Below are 16,448 nucleotides of genomic sequence, written 5' to 3' on the forward strand. Positions count from 1 at the left end.
TCTCTCTCTCTCTGACCTATCTGTGTGTCTCTCTCTCTCTCTCTCTCTCTGACCTATCTGTGTGTCTCTCTCTCTCTCTCTCTCTCTCTGACCTGTCTGCAGGAGTGTGCTGCAGGTTTTTTCCACCAGCCTCTGTCTGAGTTGTCGTCTAAGAGTCAGAAGTCGCTGTTTGTTCGTCCGTGTGTTCGATGTCACTGCAACAACCACAGTGAGAGCTGTGACACGGAGACCGGAGCCTGTCAGGTAAACCGCTAACACATGCTAACGCTAGGTAACGTTAGCTTGCACATACTGACACGCGGTAACACACGCTAACACCCACACACACATTTTAGAGGGAGCCTGTTAAAAACAGACCGTAGAGAATAGTAGAAATAAGTAGAATGCTGTTTCTATTTTTTCGTCCAGGGCTGTCAGCATCACACCAGTGGGCGGAGCTGTGAGCTGTGTGCCCCGGGGCATTATGGGAACGTCAACGGCTCCATCAGTGACTGCTCGCTGTGTGCCTGCCCCCTACAGGACAACAGGTAACACTGTGCTTCTGTTGAGTGGTAACTTATAATATTTAATGTGATATCATTGACTTTAACTGTGCGTGTGCGTGTGTGTAGTTTCAGTCCCACCTGTGTGTCGGACGGTGTGGTTGGTGATTTCCGCTGCACCGCCTGTCAGAAGGGATACGAGGGGAGATACTGTGAGAGGTGAGACAACACAGGAAGTACCAGCTAGTCAACCTTTAGTCTGACATCATCTGAAGCTCAGCCAATCAGCCGAGAGCTCCGGTTGACGTTTTGATTGTGTTGCTGTCGTCCTGTAGGTGTTCTGTCGGTTACTACGGTAAGCCGTCGTTAGTGGGCGGGGCCTGCTCGCCGTGCGGCTGCAGCGGGCGGGGCTCGCTGCAGCCGCTGTGTGACGAGCTGAGTGGACAGTGTGAGTGTAAGGCCGGAGTCAGCGGACGGTCATGTGACCAGTGTGACAAGAGACGCGTCCTGCAGGGAGGAGAGTGTGTGTGTGAGTACCAACACACACACACAACTGTGTACTGTACAGTGTCTAGCGTGTACTGTACAGTGTCTACTGTGTACTTCACAGTGTCTACTGTGTACTGTACAGTGTCTACTGTGTACTTCACAGTGTCTACTGTGTACTTTACAGTGTCTAGTGTGTACTTCACAGTGTCTACTGTGTACTTTACAGTGTCTACTGTGTACCTAACTGTGTACTTTTCTGACTCCAGCATGTGATGACGAGTGCACCGGAGTTCTGTTGGACCACCTGGAACAAACACACGACCACTTCCTGTCTGTCAACCTGACCGCTGTTGCCATGGCGCCGTACCGCCAGCTGGTGCTGCTGGAGAACCAGACCAGAGACGTCCAGGTAAACCAGGTGTAGACCGGCGGTCCACCTGTAGGTCGAGCTACATCTACCTGTGTTTATCATTACTATGTGTGTCTGAGCTCACAGAGTAACGTGTTACCTGCTGTGTGTTCCTACAGGTGATGTCTTCAGGTAACAGCTCTGTGACTCTGCGTCTGTCCACAGTCGAGGACGAGCTCAATCATTTGACCTCCGACCTCAGCGCTCTGCTGCAGCAGGTAAACATGGTCACCTCTGTTAGAGGCTCATTGCTCTCTCTGAATCAAGAGACCAACATGTGATGATTGGTGATTCATTCTAGGTCCCACGTCTGTCCAACGACCTGCAGAAAGTGGGCGTGTCCATAAACAACAGCCTTTCCCAGGGTGCACTGCTGCTGGAGAGCATCAGCAGCCTTCAGGACAGCATCCAGGGTAAACAATAAGAACGTACCAAATCAAATTCTACCGTTAAAATAAGAATAATAAAATAAAATGACAAACAACTCTGAAATCCTATTGGTCCAGGGCTTCAGAGGGAGGCGGGGCATCTGAACCAAACCGGAGGTAAGGAGCTGGATTCAGCCAGTCAGACGCATCTGCTGGAGGAGGTGGCATCCATGTTGGAAACCATCAGAGCCGTCAACCTAACGGCCGCCAATGCCACAGCCAATCAGGAGCTCAGGTGTGTTTGTGTGTTAAATACTTTCTCCTGATAACTCAATTCAAAGAACTTTACTGACACGACAAAACACCAACCTGTCTGTCTCTCTGCAGTCTTGCCGTCTCTCTTGTCCGCTCGCTGCAGACGGACTTCCTGTTCAGCAGGGCGGCGGTAGACGTCAGGCTCCGCCTCCTCTCCTCCCCACTCACAGTTGCCGTGGAAATGCTGCAGCAGGCTCACAAACAGCTGAGCAACACTGAGCAACAAACCACACACACACACACTCTGCTGGACGCAACACACACACAGCTTCAACACTACCAGGTGAACACACACACACACTGACAGACTGTCCATCACAACCTTAATATGTATTCATTATTCATCTATAATGAGATGTTTTATGAATGTTTATTAATTATTAATCATATGTCTTCAGTCTGTCCATCACAACCTGAGCTCTGACTGTCTTTCTGTGGACGGACTGATGGACGACAGTCAGCTGTTGCTGGATGACATCATCGTCCTGAGGGAGGAGTTTACCAACAGCACCACGGTGAGATAGTCAGTAATATGGTGATGATGTCAGTAATATGATATGAATTCATGAATAAATGAATAAATGACCCCCTGATGAGCAGCAGATGGAGGAGGTGAGCGGTGAGCTGGACCAGTGGCGCCCCCTGCTGAGCAGACAGGTGGACGCTCTGGTTGTCGGACTGAAGACCACCGACGCTCTGATGATGGTTTACCGGGCAGAAGGCCACGCCCACCTGCTGCAGAGCCACGCCCACTTAATGCACAGGTAACTGTGTGTGTGGGTCTACTTGTCTGTCTACCTGTCTGTCAACCTGTCTGTGTAACTCTCCATCTATCTGTCTGTCTGTCTACCTGTCTGAGTTACCTGTCTGTCTACCCATCTGTCTGCGTGAGACACAATCATACCTGTCGTCCTCCCTCAGCTCTCTGGCGTCGGTGTGTAACGTGTCTCAGAACGGCAGCCGATTGGCTCAGCTGGACAGTGACATCACAGAACGAGTTGACTCCGCCCAGCGGGTTGCTTTGATGGCCCACAGCTCCGCCTCCATCGCTCTCAACATCGTGAGTGTGTGTGTGTGTGTGTGTGTGTGTGTGTGTGTATGATAAATACACACCTGTGGAAAGTTCTCATGACCTCATAGTCGTCGGCGTCTGATTGGTCGTTGACGTCACATGTCTTGAACTCTTGTGTGTTTGTTTCAGACCGTCCAAACAGAGCAGCTGCTTTCAGAAGAGGGCGGAGCCAAACTGAAAGTCAGCTCTGCTGTTTTAGAAGGAAGTCGACGAATCAACGAGACGGCTGAAGGTTTGTGTCTTAATATTATATCTATTGATATAATATTAATAAGTGACGGAAACAAGCAGTCACGTTTTATTTTCATCGGTTTCTGTCTCTCAGAGCTGCAGCTGAACATCTCCATGGTAACCAGCAGACTGGGATTGGTCAGAGACGGCATCCATAAAAGCAGCCTCCTCCTCCGTCAGCCAATCAGAGAGCTGCAGAGCCTCCCTAACGGTGAGACATGTTAGGCTCCGCCTACTCCAACACTGTAGAGTGGATGTGTGGATGTGTGGATGTAGCGATGTGTCGATGTATCGATTTATTGATACATCGACATCGATACATTGTGTGTTGTATTTGTTATCGATTTATTGATCGTTGTCTTCCATCAGCTTCGTCCACGGCGCTGCAGCAGGCTCGCCATCAGACTGCAGCTGCTCGCTCCGGACTGCATGAGGCGCTGCAGCAGCTGCAAAGACTCGGACTGCGGCTGCAGGCTTCTTCTTCTGTGGTGGAAAACACCAACAACACCGTGAGGCAGACCAACCGGCTGATGACTCACACACACACTGCAGGTCAGTCGGCGTCGGTAGAGAGAGTCACACACTGTGAGAGGTTCATGGGCCTTAACACTTCCTGTTTCCTGTGTACTCAGCCAATGAGGCGCAGCGTAAGCTAGAGGAGGCGGAGCATCGTACGGTGCGTCTGATGGAGCGAATAAAGCCGCTGAGCATGCTGGGAGAAACGCTGAGCAGGAATCTGTCCGACATCAGAGAGCTGATCGGTCAGGCCAGAAGACAAGCAGCCTCGGTACATAAACACACAAACACACACACACTGACACTCAAACTAACACTGAAGTACACACTGAAACACACACACTGTAACACACACACAAACACACAAACACACTGAAACACACACACTGAAGAACACACTGATGGTGGTGATGATGATGATGATGATAACGATGATGATGATGATAATATGATGATGATGATAATATGATGAAGATAACACTGATGATGTCGTCTCCTCAGATTAAGGTGGCGGTTCGGGCCGACAGAGACTGTGTTCGGTCCTACAGACCTCAGGTTGAGTCCAGTAACTTCAACACTCTGAGTCTGACCCTGAAGACCTCCAGTCCAGACAACCTGCTCTTCTACCTGGGCAGCAACACCACGGTAACCACCGCTACACTCCCACACACACACTTCCTGTTTCCTGTTGTCCTCCTCTAACTCTGACGTGTGTTCAGGTGGACGTCCTGGCCGTAGAGATGCATGCTGGGAAGGTTACTCTGTTGTGGGACGTGGGCTCAGGAAGCACCAGACTGGAGTTTACTGGACTGGACATCACCAACAACCGATGGACCAGAATCAACGTGACCCGGTAAATAAAACACTTCGTCATCGCCCCCACGTCACATGATGAGACGTCACATGATGAGACGTCACATGATCATATGTCACATGACGTCACGTGATCAGATCACGTGACGTCACGTGATCAGATCACGTGTCACATGAGATCCCATCACATCTGATCGCATCACGTGACATCACATGATGAGATCACATGACGTGATCACATGACGTCACATGATGAGATCACATGACGTCTCATGATCAGATCACATGACGTCACATGATCAGATCACATGACAGATCACGTGACGTCTCGTGATGAGATCACGTGACGTCACATGATGAGATCACGTGACGTCACATGATCAGATCACGTGACGTCACATGATCAGATCACACGTGGTGATGTCACGTGATGATGTCACGTGATGATGTCACGTGATGATGTCATGGTGTTCCAGGTTCGGTTCCCGCTCTTCTCTGTCGGTTCATCAGTTGGAGGCGGAGTCGGCTCCGTTGCCCGCGGTAACGGCGACATCACCGGGACCGTCCAGAGTTCTAGACATCGACAGGAACACAGTGATCCACATCGGAGGACTGGGGCCTCACACTCAGGTAACACACACACACACACACACACATCAGGTGTAAAAGTGTGTGTGCAGGTGAACAGGTGATAACTGTGTGTGTGTGTGTGTGTGTGTGTGTGTGTGTGTGTGTGTGTGTGTGTGTGTGTGTCAGAGCCCTGCGGCGCTGCAGTCCTCCTCCTTCCAGGGATGTTTGGGCGAAGCATCGCTCAACGAGAGGAACATCGGCCTCTGGAGCTACGACAGCAGAGAGGGAGAGTGTGGAGGCTGCTTCAGCAGGTAGGGTACACCTGGTGGAGCAACACAGGTGTGACGCTACACCTCCACCTGTCTGTCTCACCTGTCTGTCTCCACCTGTCTGTCTCTACCTGTCTGTCTCCACTTGATTGTCTCTACTCGTCTGTCCCCACCTGTCTGTCTCACCTGTCTGTCTCACCTGTCTGTCTCCACCTGTCTGTCTCACCTGTCTGTCGCTACCTGTCTGTCTCCACTTGATTGTCTCTACTCGTTGGTCCCCACCTGTCTGTCTCACCTGTCTGTCACTACCTGTCTGTCTCTCAGTCCCCAGGCAGAGGAGACCTCCTTCCACTTTGATGGATCTGGATTCTCATTGGTCCAGAAGTCTCTGCGAGCGACCTCCACCTCCATCGTCCTGCTGTTTAAAACGCTGTCGCCGGGCGGATTACTGCTCTACTTGGCCTCCAACAACACTGTACGATACACACACTCACTCACTGTTGAGGCTCTTATTGTGAAGTAAATACAGACATGACCTCACTTCCTGTGTCCTACAGAGGGACTTCCTGTCCATGGAGCTGGTGGAGGGGCGTGTCCGTTTGACTTTTGACCTCGGCTCAGGTGCTCTGATCCTGACCTCCAAAAAGAAATACAACACCGGAGTCTGGTACAAGATCACCCTGCAGAGGAGCAAACGCAAAGGTACTACTACTGCTAAAGTACTGCAATACTACTCTAAGAGTCTGGTACGAGATCACCCTGCAGAAGAACGAGTACTGGTACTGCAATGTTTAGTAGTACTAATACTTCAGTGTTGGGTAGTATTAATACTGCAGTGTTAGGTAGTATTAATACCACAGTGTTTGTTAGTACTAATACCACAGTGTTAGGTAGTACTAATACCACAGTGTTTGGTAGTACTAATACCACAGTGTTAGGTAGTACTAATACCACAGTGTTTGGTAGTATTAATACCACAGTGTTTGTTAGTACTAATACCACAGTGTTTGGTAGTACTAATACCACAGTGTTTGGTAGTACTAATACCACAGTGTTTGGTAGTACTAATACCACAGTGTTTGTTAGTACTAATACCACAGTGTTAGGTAGTATTAATACCACAGTGTTTGGTAGTATTAATACCACAGTGTTTGTTAGTACTAATACCACAGTGTTTGGTAGTACTAATACCACAGTGTTTGTTAGTACTAATACCACAGTGTTTGTTAGTACGAATACCACAGTGTTTGGTAGTACTAATACCACAATGTTTGGTAGTACTAACACCACAATGTTTGGTAGTACTAATACCACAGTGTTATGTAGTATTAATACCACAGTGTTTGTTAGTACTAATACCACAGTGTTAGGTAGTACTAATACCACAGTGTTTGTTAGTACTAATACCACAGTGTTAGGTAGTACTAATACCACAGTGTTTGGTAGTGTTAATACCACAGTGTTTGTTAGTACTGATGTTTCTGTGTTGTCCAGGTTACCTGTCCATCATGGCAGCTGACCAATCATCAGACAAGGAGGTGTTGGAGGCGGAGTCTCCCGGAACGGCCTCCGACCTGAACCGCTCCGACCTGGACCCGATCTACATCGGAGGACTTCCTGCCTCCAGACCAATCAGGTGAGTCTGTGACGTCACCAGGTGAAGATGATGATGTCACAGGAGGATGTCTCTGTGCTAACTCCGTCCTCACCTGTCTGTGTGGTTGCCAGGCGACATGTGGTCTCCAGGTTGTACATGGGCTGCATAAAGAACGTGGAGATCGCTCGGTCCAACTTTGACCTGCTGAGAGACGCCTTCGGAGTCAGGAAGGGCTGCGTGCTCGAGGTGATGACCTCACTCAGCTCACCTGTGGATCAATCAGCCAATCAGGCGCTTCTTTGTTTTTATTTGTTGTTGTGTGTTGTATTTGTTGTATTTGTTGTATTTGTTGTTTCGCGATCAGGCCGTGCGGAGTGTGTCGGTGTTCGGAGGCTTCATTCAGATCACTCCTCCATCGCTGGGTCAGGAGGCGGAGCTTCTCTTCTCCTTCTCCACCAACAACCAATCAGGAGTCCTGCTGGCCGTCTTCAGTGACGAGCGAGCACAGAGACATGTGAGACAGGTGAGACAGACAGGTCATGTACACCTGTACACCAGGTGTATCTGGTACCATCATGTGACCGTGATTGTCCTTACCTGTGTGTGTGTGTGTGTGTGTGTGTGTGTGTGTGTGTGTGTGTGTGTGTGTGTGTGTGTGTGTGTGTGTGTGTGTGTGCGCGTGTGTGCAGCACTTCCTGTCGGTCCACCTGATTTCAGGTTCGTTGGAGGTGGAGCTTGGTGAGGTGGGCGGGGCTACTCGGAGGGTGATGGTGGTGAAACCGGATGGAGGATCCTTCAGTGACGGAACAAAACGCTCTGTGATCGTCGCCATCAACAGGAAGTAGGTGTTACCATGGAAACAGACTCACCTGTCTCACCTGACTGAGAAGCCTCGATTGATATACTACCTGTCTGTCTCTCAGGTCTCTGTCCGTGCAGGTGGACGAGGAACACCTGAAGTCCGTGTCTGTGTCGCCGGGCGGATTGTCTCGTTTGTCTCCAGCCTCTTTCTTCATTGGTGGGCTGCCATCGGGGGCGGAGTCTCGTCTGCCAATCAGATTACAAGATGTGTCCAGGAGCTTCAGAGGCTGCATCCAACACCTGGTGGTGGGCGGAGCGTAAGTGTCACTCACACACACACACACACACACAGCCGCACACACACACACACACACACAAACTAACACACACACTTTCTGTCTCTCTGATTGGTTTGATTGGCGGCTCCCTCCAGGTTAGTCGACCTATCAGGAGCTGTGAGGTATGAGGGGGCGGAGCTTGACAGCTGCCTATTGGAGGAGAAGGTAGTGGGGGCGGTACTGCCTGATGACCAGGATGTAGAACCCACTCCTGACCCCGCCCACCTGCCTGTACCCCCGCCCACACACTTGAGCACCTTGACACCTGGAGCACTAACGGTAATCAATACGTTTATTATTGATCATTGGTTGTTGAATATTGGTCAGTATATACTGTAGCGTGAGCGGCTCCTGCCCCGTTTCTAGGCGGGGAAGTAGTTCGCACCTAACACGGTGGTTATTCCGTCGGCTGTCCCACCTGAGAGGATATGCGTTCCTCCTTGAGGTCTCAGAACAATACCTTCGGCCTTTTATCTCACCCCGTAGCTAAATCGTTAGGATTTCGGAATTAATTGTCTTCTTGAAAGTCTTTTAGGGCTATTGCCATAGGCGCTCTCAGTAGGATGTAACCCTAACACCCTGTATGTAATAGTTATGTACATCGTCTATACTTTACTATTGCCTATTGTGAACATTCTCACCATTTATGACTAACACTGCCAAGTCTTCACCCAGAGAACTCACCTTCAGCTCCTAATGGTAGCTTCTGTCGTCACATCTTATCGCACCATTAACGGACAGGGGAAGAGGGGTACATGGTTCTAAAGGACCAGAACACTGTTTTGGTTTCAGTCACTTACTAAATGTAAGGCTGTGTTTTTATTTCTGGTTTTCACACAAGATTCACATACAACGATTTCAATTCAATGAAACAGTGACAGTGGCTACAAGAACTAACTCTAGCATTCCTCTCTGTCAGCCTTTGCTGATTATGTAATGAGGTATTCTTCTCCCCCTCGTCTGTCTGCTCTGCTGTTTTTATTCTGCTCTCGGGCTGGAACCTCCTTCAGGCTCATGAGTCACTCACTCATGAGTCCTCCTCTTTCTGGAGCTGACACAGGATGTAACTGGTTTGATCCAGTTAGCACCAGAAGCACTGTATAAGGCTCAAGTGACTATGTTACACAAAGTGTCTAACTCTAAACAGTTTATATGTTAAATCACAGCTTATCAAAAATAAAACAATTCACATTATGATGGTTATAAAAAGTGTAAACAAGCTATATGTTGAGCTGGTTATACTTTGAAATCAAAAGGGTTACAGGTTATAATAGCTATACTTTATGCTTTCATACTTTTCTACGATCTTTCTACAATATTGATTATTGACTCCTGCTCACTACTATTGGTTATTGATCGGCGAGTGTCATACTTTTAATTGTTGTTGATAACTGATCACTGATTATTGGTTATTTGATCTGTGTTTGACGCAGTGTGTGTCGGAGGTGGAGCCAACCTTCCTACCGTCAGCGGTTCAGTTTGGTTCCTCCAAACACAGCCACATGACCTTCATCATCACCCCCAACACTGTCAAGAGAAGGTGAGTCTACAATTAGAGAGGGGCGGGGTTACAGTCAGAGAGGGGCGGGGTTACAGTCAGATATGGGCGGGGTTACAGCCAGAGAAGGGCGGGGTTACAGACAGAGAAGGGCGGGGTTACAGCCAGAGAGGGGTGAGGCTACAGCTAGAGAAGGGCGGGGTTACAGCCAGAGAGGGGTGAGGCTACAGCCAGAGAAGGGCGGGGTTACAGCCAGAGAGGGGTGAGGCTACAGCCAGAGAAGGGCGGGGTTACAGCCAGAGAGGGGTGAGGATACAGCCAGAGAAGGGCGGGGTTACAGCCAGATAGGGGGTGTGGCTCCAGTCGGTTGTTCTCCGTCTGACTCTGCTGTCTCTCTTCGTCCTCAGCGTGTCGTTGAGGTTGTCGGTTCGAAGCCGAGCTCGTGACGGGTTGATCCTCCTCCTCTCAGACTCCAAACAGATGGACTTCGTCGTCCTCAAACTGACCGCGGGGAGACTGGTGATGTCAGCTGACCTGGGGAAAGGCCCCGCCTCCATCGCCTCTTCTGTTGCCATTAACGACGGAGAGTGGCACACCGTGAGTTAATATAACACACACACACACACACACACACACACACACACACACAGTGTCAGATACACATTACCACACACATTTAGCAGAATATAGAATAAAAAATGTCCCTCTAAACCCTGTTCTCATACTCAAGTAGTCTGTGCCTGCTCTCGGATTTGCTCTGCTTCTGCTCAAACTGTATATTAACCAATAGAATGACAGCTGTCTTGTGTTGACACTTTTTTCTCTTTAACTCTCTCTGAACTTTTTGAACATTAAGAGGTCCACCATTTCTCTTCACCATGTCTCTAAATGTGTCTTCAGACTCTGATTAACATGTTCTAGAGCAGGGATTCCCAAAGTGTGGGATAAAAATTCCCTTTGTACGATTTAAATTTAAAATTAAAAACATACAATTTAATAAATAAATGTGCAGCTAACGTCAGCTAACAGCTAACTTCATTCATTCAGCAACATTCATGCAAATATGCTAAACTGGGGAAACTGTCAGGTGGGACATCTGAAGCTATCAGTCATAAAAGAGGAGAGAGAGAGAGAGAGAGAGAGAGAGAGAGAGAGAGAGAGAGAGAGAGAGAGAGAGAGAGAGAGAGAGAGAGAGAGAGAGAGAGAGAGAGAGGAATCGGAGGCGAGAGAGAGAGAGAGAGAGGAATCGGAGGCGAGAGAAACGGAGAGGTGCGTTGGGGAGAGACCGGGAGAAGAAATCAAACGGGAGTCAGAGAAAGATGAGACGGAGGAGACCGAAAAGGAGGAAGGGATAGCACAGACAAATGGGGAGCACATAGGTCCATCGCGGAGTCAAGGTGAAAGAAGAGGAAACGAGAGTGAGCATCAGACTGGGAAAAAATAGAGGAAATATGATGAAAATGATCTGGGTCTGGGCTTCACTTGGATTGGCAATGCAGATTGCCCAACGCCACAGTGCGTGGTGTGCAGTGAGGTTCTGGCTAACATCTGTCTGAAGCCCTCTTATTTACTGTCGCCACCTGAACACCAAGCATGCCAGTGCAAGTCAAAAGCCGTTTACATTTTACATCGAAATTGGAGGAGTTACAAAACAGCCCAAAACAACTGCAGTCTCATGTATGGTTAATTGTAAATTAAATGTGATGCAATCTGCCTCTGAGCCTGTGCGTGTGTCCTCGCCATCCTTATTGCTCTTTAAAAGTGACGCCTTGTGTAACTGAAAGTTATTGAAACTTTGTTGCAGTGTTTCAGGGCGTTTTCACACCTTCAGTTCTTTTGCTTTGTTCTGATTCAGGGATTAATATGATACAATGTTGCAGTTGCCCCTTTGTTCGGTTTGTGTTCACACTGAAACATTTAACAGCAGACTAAATATTGTAAACAAACGCCACGCGCGAGCAAACTGTTCTCTCATTGGTCCGATTTCTATGCGGCTATAAATAGGCTCTGTTGCTTCTTTTAAGGTGTGGGGGATTGGGGGTGCGTGAACCCGGTCGGGATGTAGAAGTTGGTGCGTGGCCTAAAAAGTTTGGGAACCGCTGTTCTAGAGATTTGACCCTGGCAGTGTTTATATCGGACCCTCTTTGTCTCTCAGGTGGTCGGCGAGGTGAGCCGGCGGTCTGTGTTGGTGTCGGTGGACGGGTCGAGTCCGGTCTCTGTGTCCGTCAAAGGAAACCAGCTGAACGTGGACAACCGACTCTACCTGGGAGGACTGCCGCACGCACACACCACCAGGAGGATCAATGTGCGACGCGTTCCACTCTTTATCCACAAACAATGAACCAGGTGACTCTGGTTGCCACCTGCTAGACCACCTGTAATATGGGTCCCTTCTCTTCGTCTCTCAGGCCAGCAGCAGTTTTCCGGGTTGCGTTCGCTCCGTCAGTCTGAACGGCGCCATGTTGGACCTGTCCAAGCCGGCCTCGAAGCATGATGTCACTTCCTGTTTCACCAACGACCAGTCAGGAAGTTACTTCAACGGCAGTGGATACGCCGCCTTCAGTGAGACCAACACACAACGACACCAAAAACACATCCTGCTTTAGTCTGATCACATGGTTCCAGTATTCATCTGTCTGTGTGTGTGTGTGTGTGTGTGTGTGTGTGTGTGTGTGTTCAGTGCGTGATGGTTATAAGGTCGGCTCTGACGTGTCGGTGTCTCTGGAGTTTCGAACGAGCCAATCAGAAGGAGTGTTTCTGGGAATCAGCAGCGCAAAGGTGGATGCCATCGGACTGGAGATGATCAACGGACAGGTGAGCACAGAGTTACCTGTGTGTGTGTGTGTGTGTGTGTGTGTGTGTGTGTGTGTGTGTGTCACATATAAACTGTGTGTGTGTGTGTGTGTGTGTGTGTGTGTGTGTGTGTGTGTCCTCAGGTGGTGTTTAATGTGAATAACGGGGCGGGTCGTGTGTCGGTGCGTTCGGTCAGTCACGTGTTGTGCGATGGACGGTGGCACCACCTGGTGGCCAGAAAGAGCAAACACACCCTGAGTCTGAGTGTTGATGGGCGGAGCTACACCACCAACAACCCTTACCCACAATCCACCTCTGCTGAGACCAACAACCCTGTTTACCTGGGAGGCTTTCCAGGTGAGAAAGGCTTCAATGAGGTGATTCACATTTTATGACACGTGTTGATGACTGACACTAACCTCTCTACCTGTCTGTCTCTCTCTCTCCCTCTCTCCCTTCCTCTCTCTCTCTTCCTCTCTCTCTCTCTCTCCCTGTCTCCCTCTCTCTCTCTCCCTGTCTCTCTCTTCCTCTCCCTCTCTTCCTCTCTCTCTCGCTCTCTCTCTGTCTCTCTCTATCCCTCCTCCTCCTCCTCTTCCTCCTCTCTCTCTCTCTCTCTCTCTCTCTCTCCCTCCTCCTCCTCCTCTCTCTCTCCCTCCTCCTCCTCCTCCCCTCTCTCTCTCTCTCTCTCTGATACAGTCGGGGTGAAACAGAACTGCCTGTCTATCAGCTCCAGGTTCAGAGGTTGTCTGATGAACCTGCAGCTTGTTAAGTCTCACCTGAGTGACGCTCTGGACCTAAGCTCCGCCCACTTCCTGTTGGGCGTCACTCCTAACTCTTGTCCTGTTGCCAAGCAACGCCCAGCCTCCCTCTGATTGGTCCACAGATAGAAACAGGACAGAGGAGTATTAATGTTGTTGGATGATGCTCATTTCCACCTTCACTGTAACTTTGATCTCTTTCTCCATGAATCATTAAAGATCATCTGAATATAACATGTGTTCGTTTCTCATCATTTTCACATTTATCAAACACTGTAAACATCAGAAGACTTGTTCCATGTCTGTTCTGGTTGTCTGAAGGTGAAGATGTTGAGTTTGATGAGGAGACTTTTGTCTCAACAAGATTCATACAAAGCTCCGTATTCATCGTCAGAATAGCTTTGTGTTCATCCTGGTCACGTGCTCATGCTGCTTGTTGCTGTTCTCGAGTCTACAATAACTTCTATAAAACATTTATACTTTAATCAGAATATGTTCTTGCTGAAAGAATAAAAAGACAGAAAGTTGGGTAATTTATGAATCATTTTATTTTATTTTAGTGGGTAAAGATATTCAGTAAGTTTTAATTCATCATGAAGAAAATAACACACCTGGGGGAGCGGTCAGTCTGTCAGGTAACACCTGGGGGAGCCAGCAGTCTGTAAGGTGACACCTGGGGGAGCGGTCAGTCTGTCAGGTGACACCTGGGGGAGCGGTCAGTCTGTCAGGTGACACCTGGGGGAGCGGTCAGTCTGTCAGGTAACACCTGGGGGAGCGGTCAGTCTGTAAGGTGACACCTGGGGGAGCGGTCAGTCTGTAAGGTAACACCTGGTGGAGCGGTCAGTCTGGGATTACATACGAACACAGATCAATATATAAATACATAGACAGGTGAATAAAATAATTTGAGTTTCCATGGCGAGATGAAAAAATGGCACATTACTATTGCATTATGGGTAAATAGAGAGCAGATTGTTGGTGCTATACAGTGAGTGGTTACAGTGCTAGCAATCATGCTATTTTACATTTCAGACAGGAGGCTGTCGGATCCATCACCTCACCAAGTGACACAGGTGAAGTCAGGTTATTATTACAGAACCTTCAGATGTGGCACAAACTAATTATTGAATATTACATAAGGCGGCTGTCTCTCTGTCTCACAATCAGGAGTAAATATACCTGAGTCAACCAACCAATCAGATGTCTGCTTTGACCTTTAGGTGTGTCAGGTGTGTGTGGGAAGGCGGGGCTTGTTTTACTAGGAAGTAAATACAGCAGCAGGACAATTTTTGGTGAAAGTTCATCTGAAGTTGACTGGCTCTGGTTGCCATGGGAACATGTTGATGGCGTCACAGCAGCGCCACCTGTCTGTCTCTCACCTGTCTGTGTTGTGTAAATATTTTATGCCGTCTTTGTCTTAAATTTGCCTGTAAATGCCATCATGAAGCTTTCAACGAGATCTAATCAAACTATTGAACTAATGCTAACGGCTCTGAAACAAACTCAGCCTTTGGCCCCGCCCCCAGTCAGACAGACAGGTGCTGCTGTGTGTGTGTGCACAGGTGTACATGCATGTGTGTGTGTGTGTGTGTAAATCCTCAGTTCCATTGATGTCCACTGGGTGTCGCTGAAAACAGTGTCTACAGTTGTCTCTGGAGTCTGGACTACAGCTCCCATGATGCAGCAGAGGCCTCTCGATTCAGTCCTGAAAGAAAGACCGAAGCAGCTGTGAGACTACATTGTAAATCTAAATGTGTATATTGAATCCATCTATAGCTCATGGCCTGAAGTTCTCTGGAATCACGATAAATGACCCTTGAATAATTAAGTTAGCAAGGATAGCATCATGGTCATGCTAATTAGCATAGCACAGCAAGCTTCAAAGCATGGCCAGGCTGTTAGCGTAGCATAGCAAGGTTTTCTTCCCTGAGTGTTGTTCACCGAGTCAGCATTCTGATCACGCTGTTTATTTCCTCTTCACACTATCTTCTATTTAATCCGATCATTGCACAAACTGATCCCCATCAATCTTTCCTGTCCTCCAATCAGAAGATTCCCTTCACTACCTGTGTTCTCTGGACCAATCAGAACCTCTGAGCTCCTGGTCCGTCAGTGTTTGTCTCTCCTGGTCGAACTCCGATGTTCCTGAACACCAAATTTGCGTAAAACATGCAAACACCATGTTATGAATGCTAGCATGCACCAGCCAACCAATCAGCATCCAGTACGGGACTCCACCTGTTACCTGTGATGTCACTAATCGATCACATGATCAGGAGAGACCTCTGTTTCTTTATGGACAACGACTCGTGTGACTGACAGCTCAGGATGCTGCAGCCGAGCCTCGCTGAGCACCGCAGCCAGAGCCTTAAAGAGAGACATGAGGATCAGAACCTGGTCCAGGATTAACCCTGGACTGACCACCCCCAGGTCTATTTTTGGTTAATCCAGGTATATATATATATGTCATGGGTTAATCTGGGTTTGTTCAGGTCTATACTGGGTTAATCCATGTATGTATTAGTCCGTCCGGGGTTAGTCCAGGTATGTACAGGTGTGTCCTAGGTTAGTCCAGGTTTGTATATGTCTATCCTGGGTTAATCCAGGTATGTACAGGTGTGTGCTAGGTTAGTCCAGGTATGTACAGGTGTTCCCTAGGTTAGTCCAGGTATGTACATGTGTGCCCTAGGTTAGTCCAGGTATGTACAGGTGTGTCCTAGGTTAGTCCAGGTATGTACAGGTGTGTCCTAGGTTAGTCCAGGTATGTACAGGTGTGTCCTGGAAAATCAAGACCTGTTCCTGTTATGACACTTACCTCGTCATGGTCGATTTCTGTGTCTCCAGAAATCACGATTCTCTTTTCGATTCTGGTTTCTGACATTCCTCCTTTCACTGTCTGAAGACACAGAGAAAGAGAGAAACTCTGATCAAACATCTAAACATCTTCACTGCTTCTGTCTGGTGGTGGTGGTGGTTACCTTGGTGATGTGTGTGGTGGTGGTGGTGTTGGAGGTCTCAGCAGTGAAGGTCTGGGAGCTCAGCAGTAAACCTGTAGGAGGATCAGAGTCTACGCAGCTCTGAAACACACACACACACACACACACACACACACACACACACACACACACA

General features: G+C 48.6%; 1 protein-coding gene and 1 long non-coding RNA gene across 2 annotated transcripts in view; one reads left to right on the forward strand and one right to left on the reverse strand.

The window, feature by feature from the left end:
- Window positions 1–13,553, forward strand: part of LOC116400204 (laminin subunit alpha-1-like) — a 22,839-nt gene extending 9,286 nt beyond the window's left edge. Inside the window, exons 10-44 of the mRNA XM_031877921.1 lie at window positions 94–243; window positions 409–527; window positions 612–701; window positions 818–1,011; window positions 1,238–1,380; window positions 1,500–1,598; window positions 1,682–1,793; window positions 1,887–2,043; window positions 2,136–2,346; window positions 2,462–2,578; window positions 2,664–2,827; window positions 2,985–3,123; window positions 3,265–3,367; window positions 3,461–3,577; window positions 3,736–3,918; window positions 3,999–4,153; window positions 4,384–4,527; window positions 4,602–4,735; window positions 5,172–5,325; window positions 5,452–5,576; window positions 5,859–6,009; window positions 6,092–6,236; window positions 7,029–7,170; window positions 7,263–7,377; window positions 7,496–7,654; window positions 7,821–7,972; window positions 8,055–8,249; window positions 8,366–8,549; window positions 9,704–9,810; window positions 10,176–10,365; window positions 11,924–12,073; window positions 12,177–12,330; window positions 12,449–12,582; window positions 12,705–12,918; window positions 13,258–13,553. Coding sequence (XP_031733781.1) covers window positions 94–243; window positions 409–527; window positions 612–701; window positions 818–1,011; window positions 1,238–1,380; window positions 1,500–1,598; window positions 1,682–1,793; window positions 1,887–2,043; window positions 2,136–2,346; window positions 2,462–2,578; window positions 2,664–2,827; window positions 2,985–3,123; window positions 3,265–3,367; window positions 3,461–3,577; window positions 3,736–3,918; window positions 3,999–4,153; window positions 4,384–4,527; window positions 4,602–4,735; window positions 5,172–5,325; window positions 5,452–5,576; window positions 5,859–6,009; window positions 6,092–6,236; window positions 7,029–7,170; window positions 7,263–7,377; window positions 7,496–7,654; window positions 7,821–7,972; window positions 8,055–8,249; window positions 8,366–8,549; window positions 9,704–9,810; window positions 10,176–10,365; window positions 11,924–12,073; window positions 12,177–12,330; window positions 12,449–12,582; window positions 12,705–12,918; window positions 13,258–13,433 — 5,178 coding nt within the window. The 3' untranslated portion in view covers window positions 13,434–13,553. The remainder of the gene's footprint in view (window positions 1–93; window positions 244–408; window positions 528–611; window positions 702–817; window positions 1,012–1,237; window positions 1,381–1,499; window positions 1,599–1,681; window positions 1,794–1,886; window positions 2,044–2,135; window positions 2,347–2,461; window positions 2,579–2,663; window positions 2,828–2,984; window positions 3,124–3,264; window positions 3,368–3,460; window positions 3,578–3,735; window positions 3,919–3,998; window positions 4,154–4,383; window positions 4,528–4,601; window positions 4,736–5,171; window positions 5,326–5,451; window positions 5,577–5,858; window positions 6,010–6,091; window positions 6,237–7,028; window positions 7,171–7,262; window positions 7,378–7,495; window positions 7,655–7,820; window positions 7,973–8,054; window positions 8,250–8,365; window positions 8,550–9,703; window positions 9,811–10,175; window positions 10,366–11,923; window positions 12,074–12,176; window positions 12,331–12,448; window positions 12,583–12,704; window positions 12,919–13,257) is intronic.
- Window positions 13,554–13,860: 307 nt separating this feature from the next.
- Window positions 13,861–16,437, reverse strand: LOC116400213 (uncharacterized). The gene is made up of 4 exons (XR_004213898.1): window positions 16,298–16,437; window positions 16,135–16,215; window positions 15,565–15,686; window positions 13,861–15,024 (listed from the first exon to the last, which is right to left on the reverse strand). It is a non-coding gene; the product is annotated as an uncharacterized LOC116400213 (long non-coding RNA).
- Between the last annotated feature and the right edge of the window lie 11 nt (window positions 16,438–16,448).

Source organism: Anarrhichthys ocellatus, unplaced genomic scaffold, assembly GCF_004355925.1.
Source record: "Anarrhichthys ocellatus isolate YVR2014 unplaced genomic scaffold, GSC_Weel_1.0 scaffold155, whole genome shotgun sequence".
In the NCBI taxonomy this organism is placed as follows: Eukaryota; Metazoa; Chordata; class Actinopteri; order Perciformes; family Anarhichadidae; genus Anarrhichthys; species Anarrhichthys ocellatus.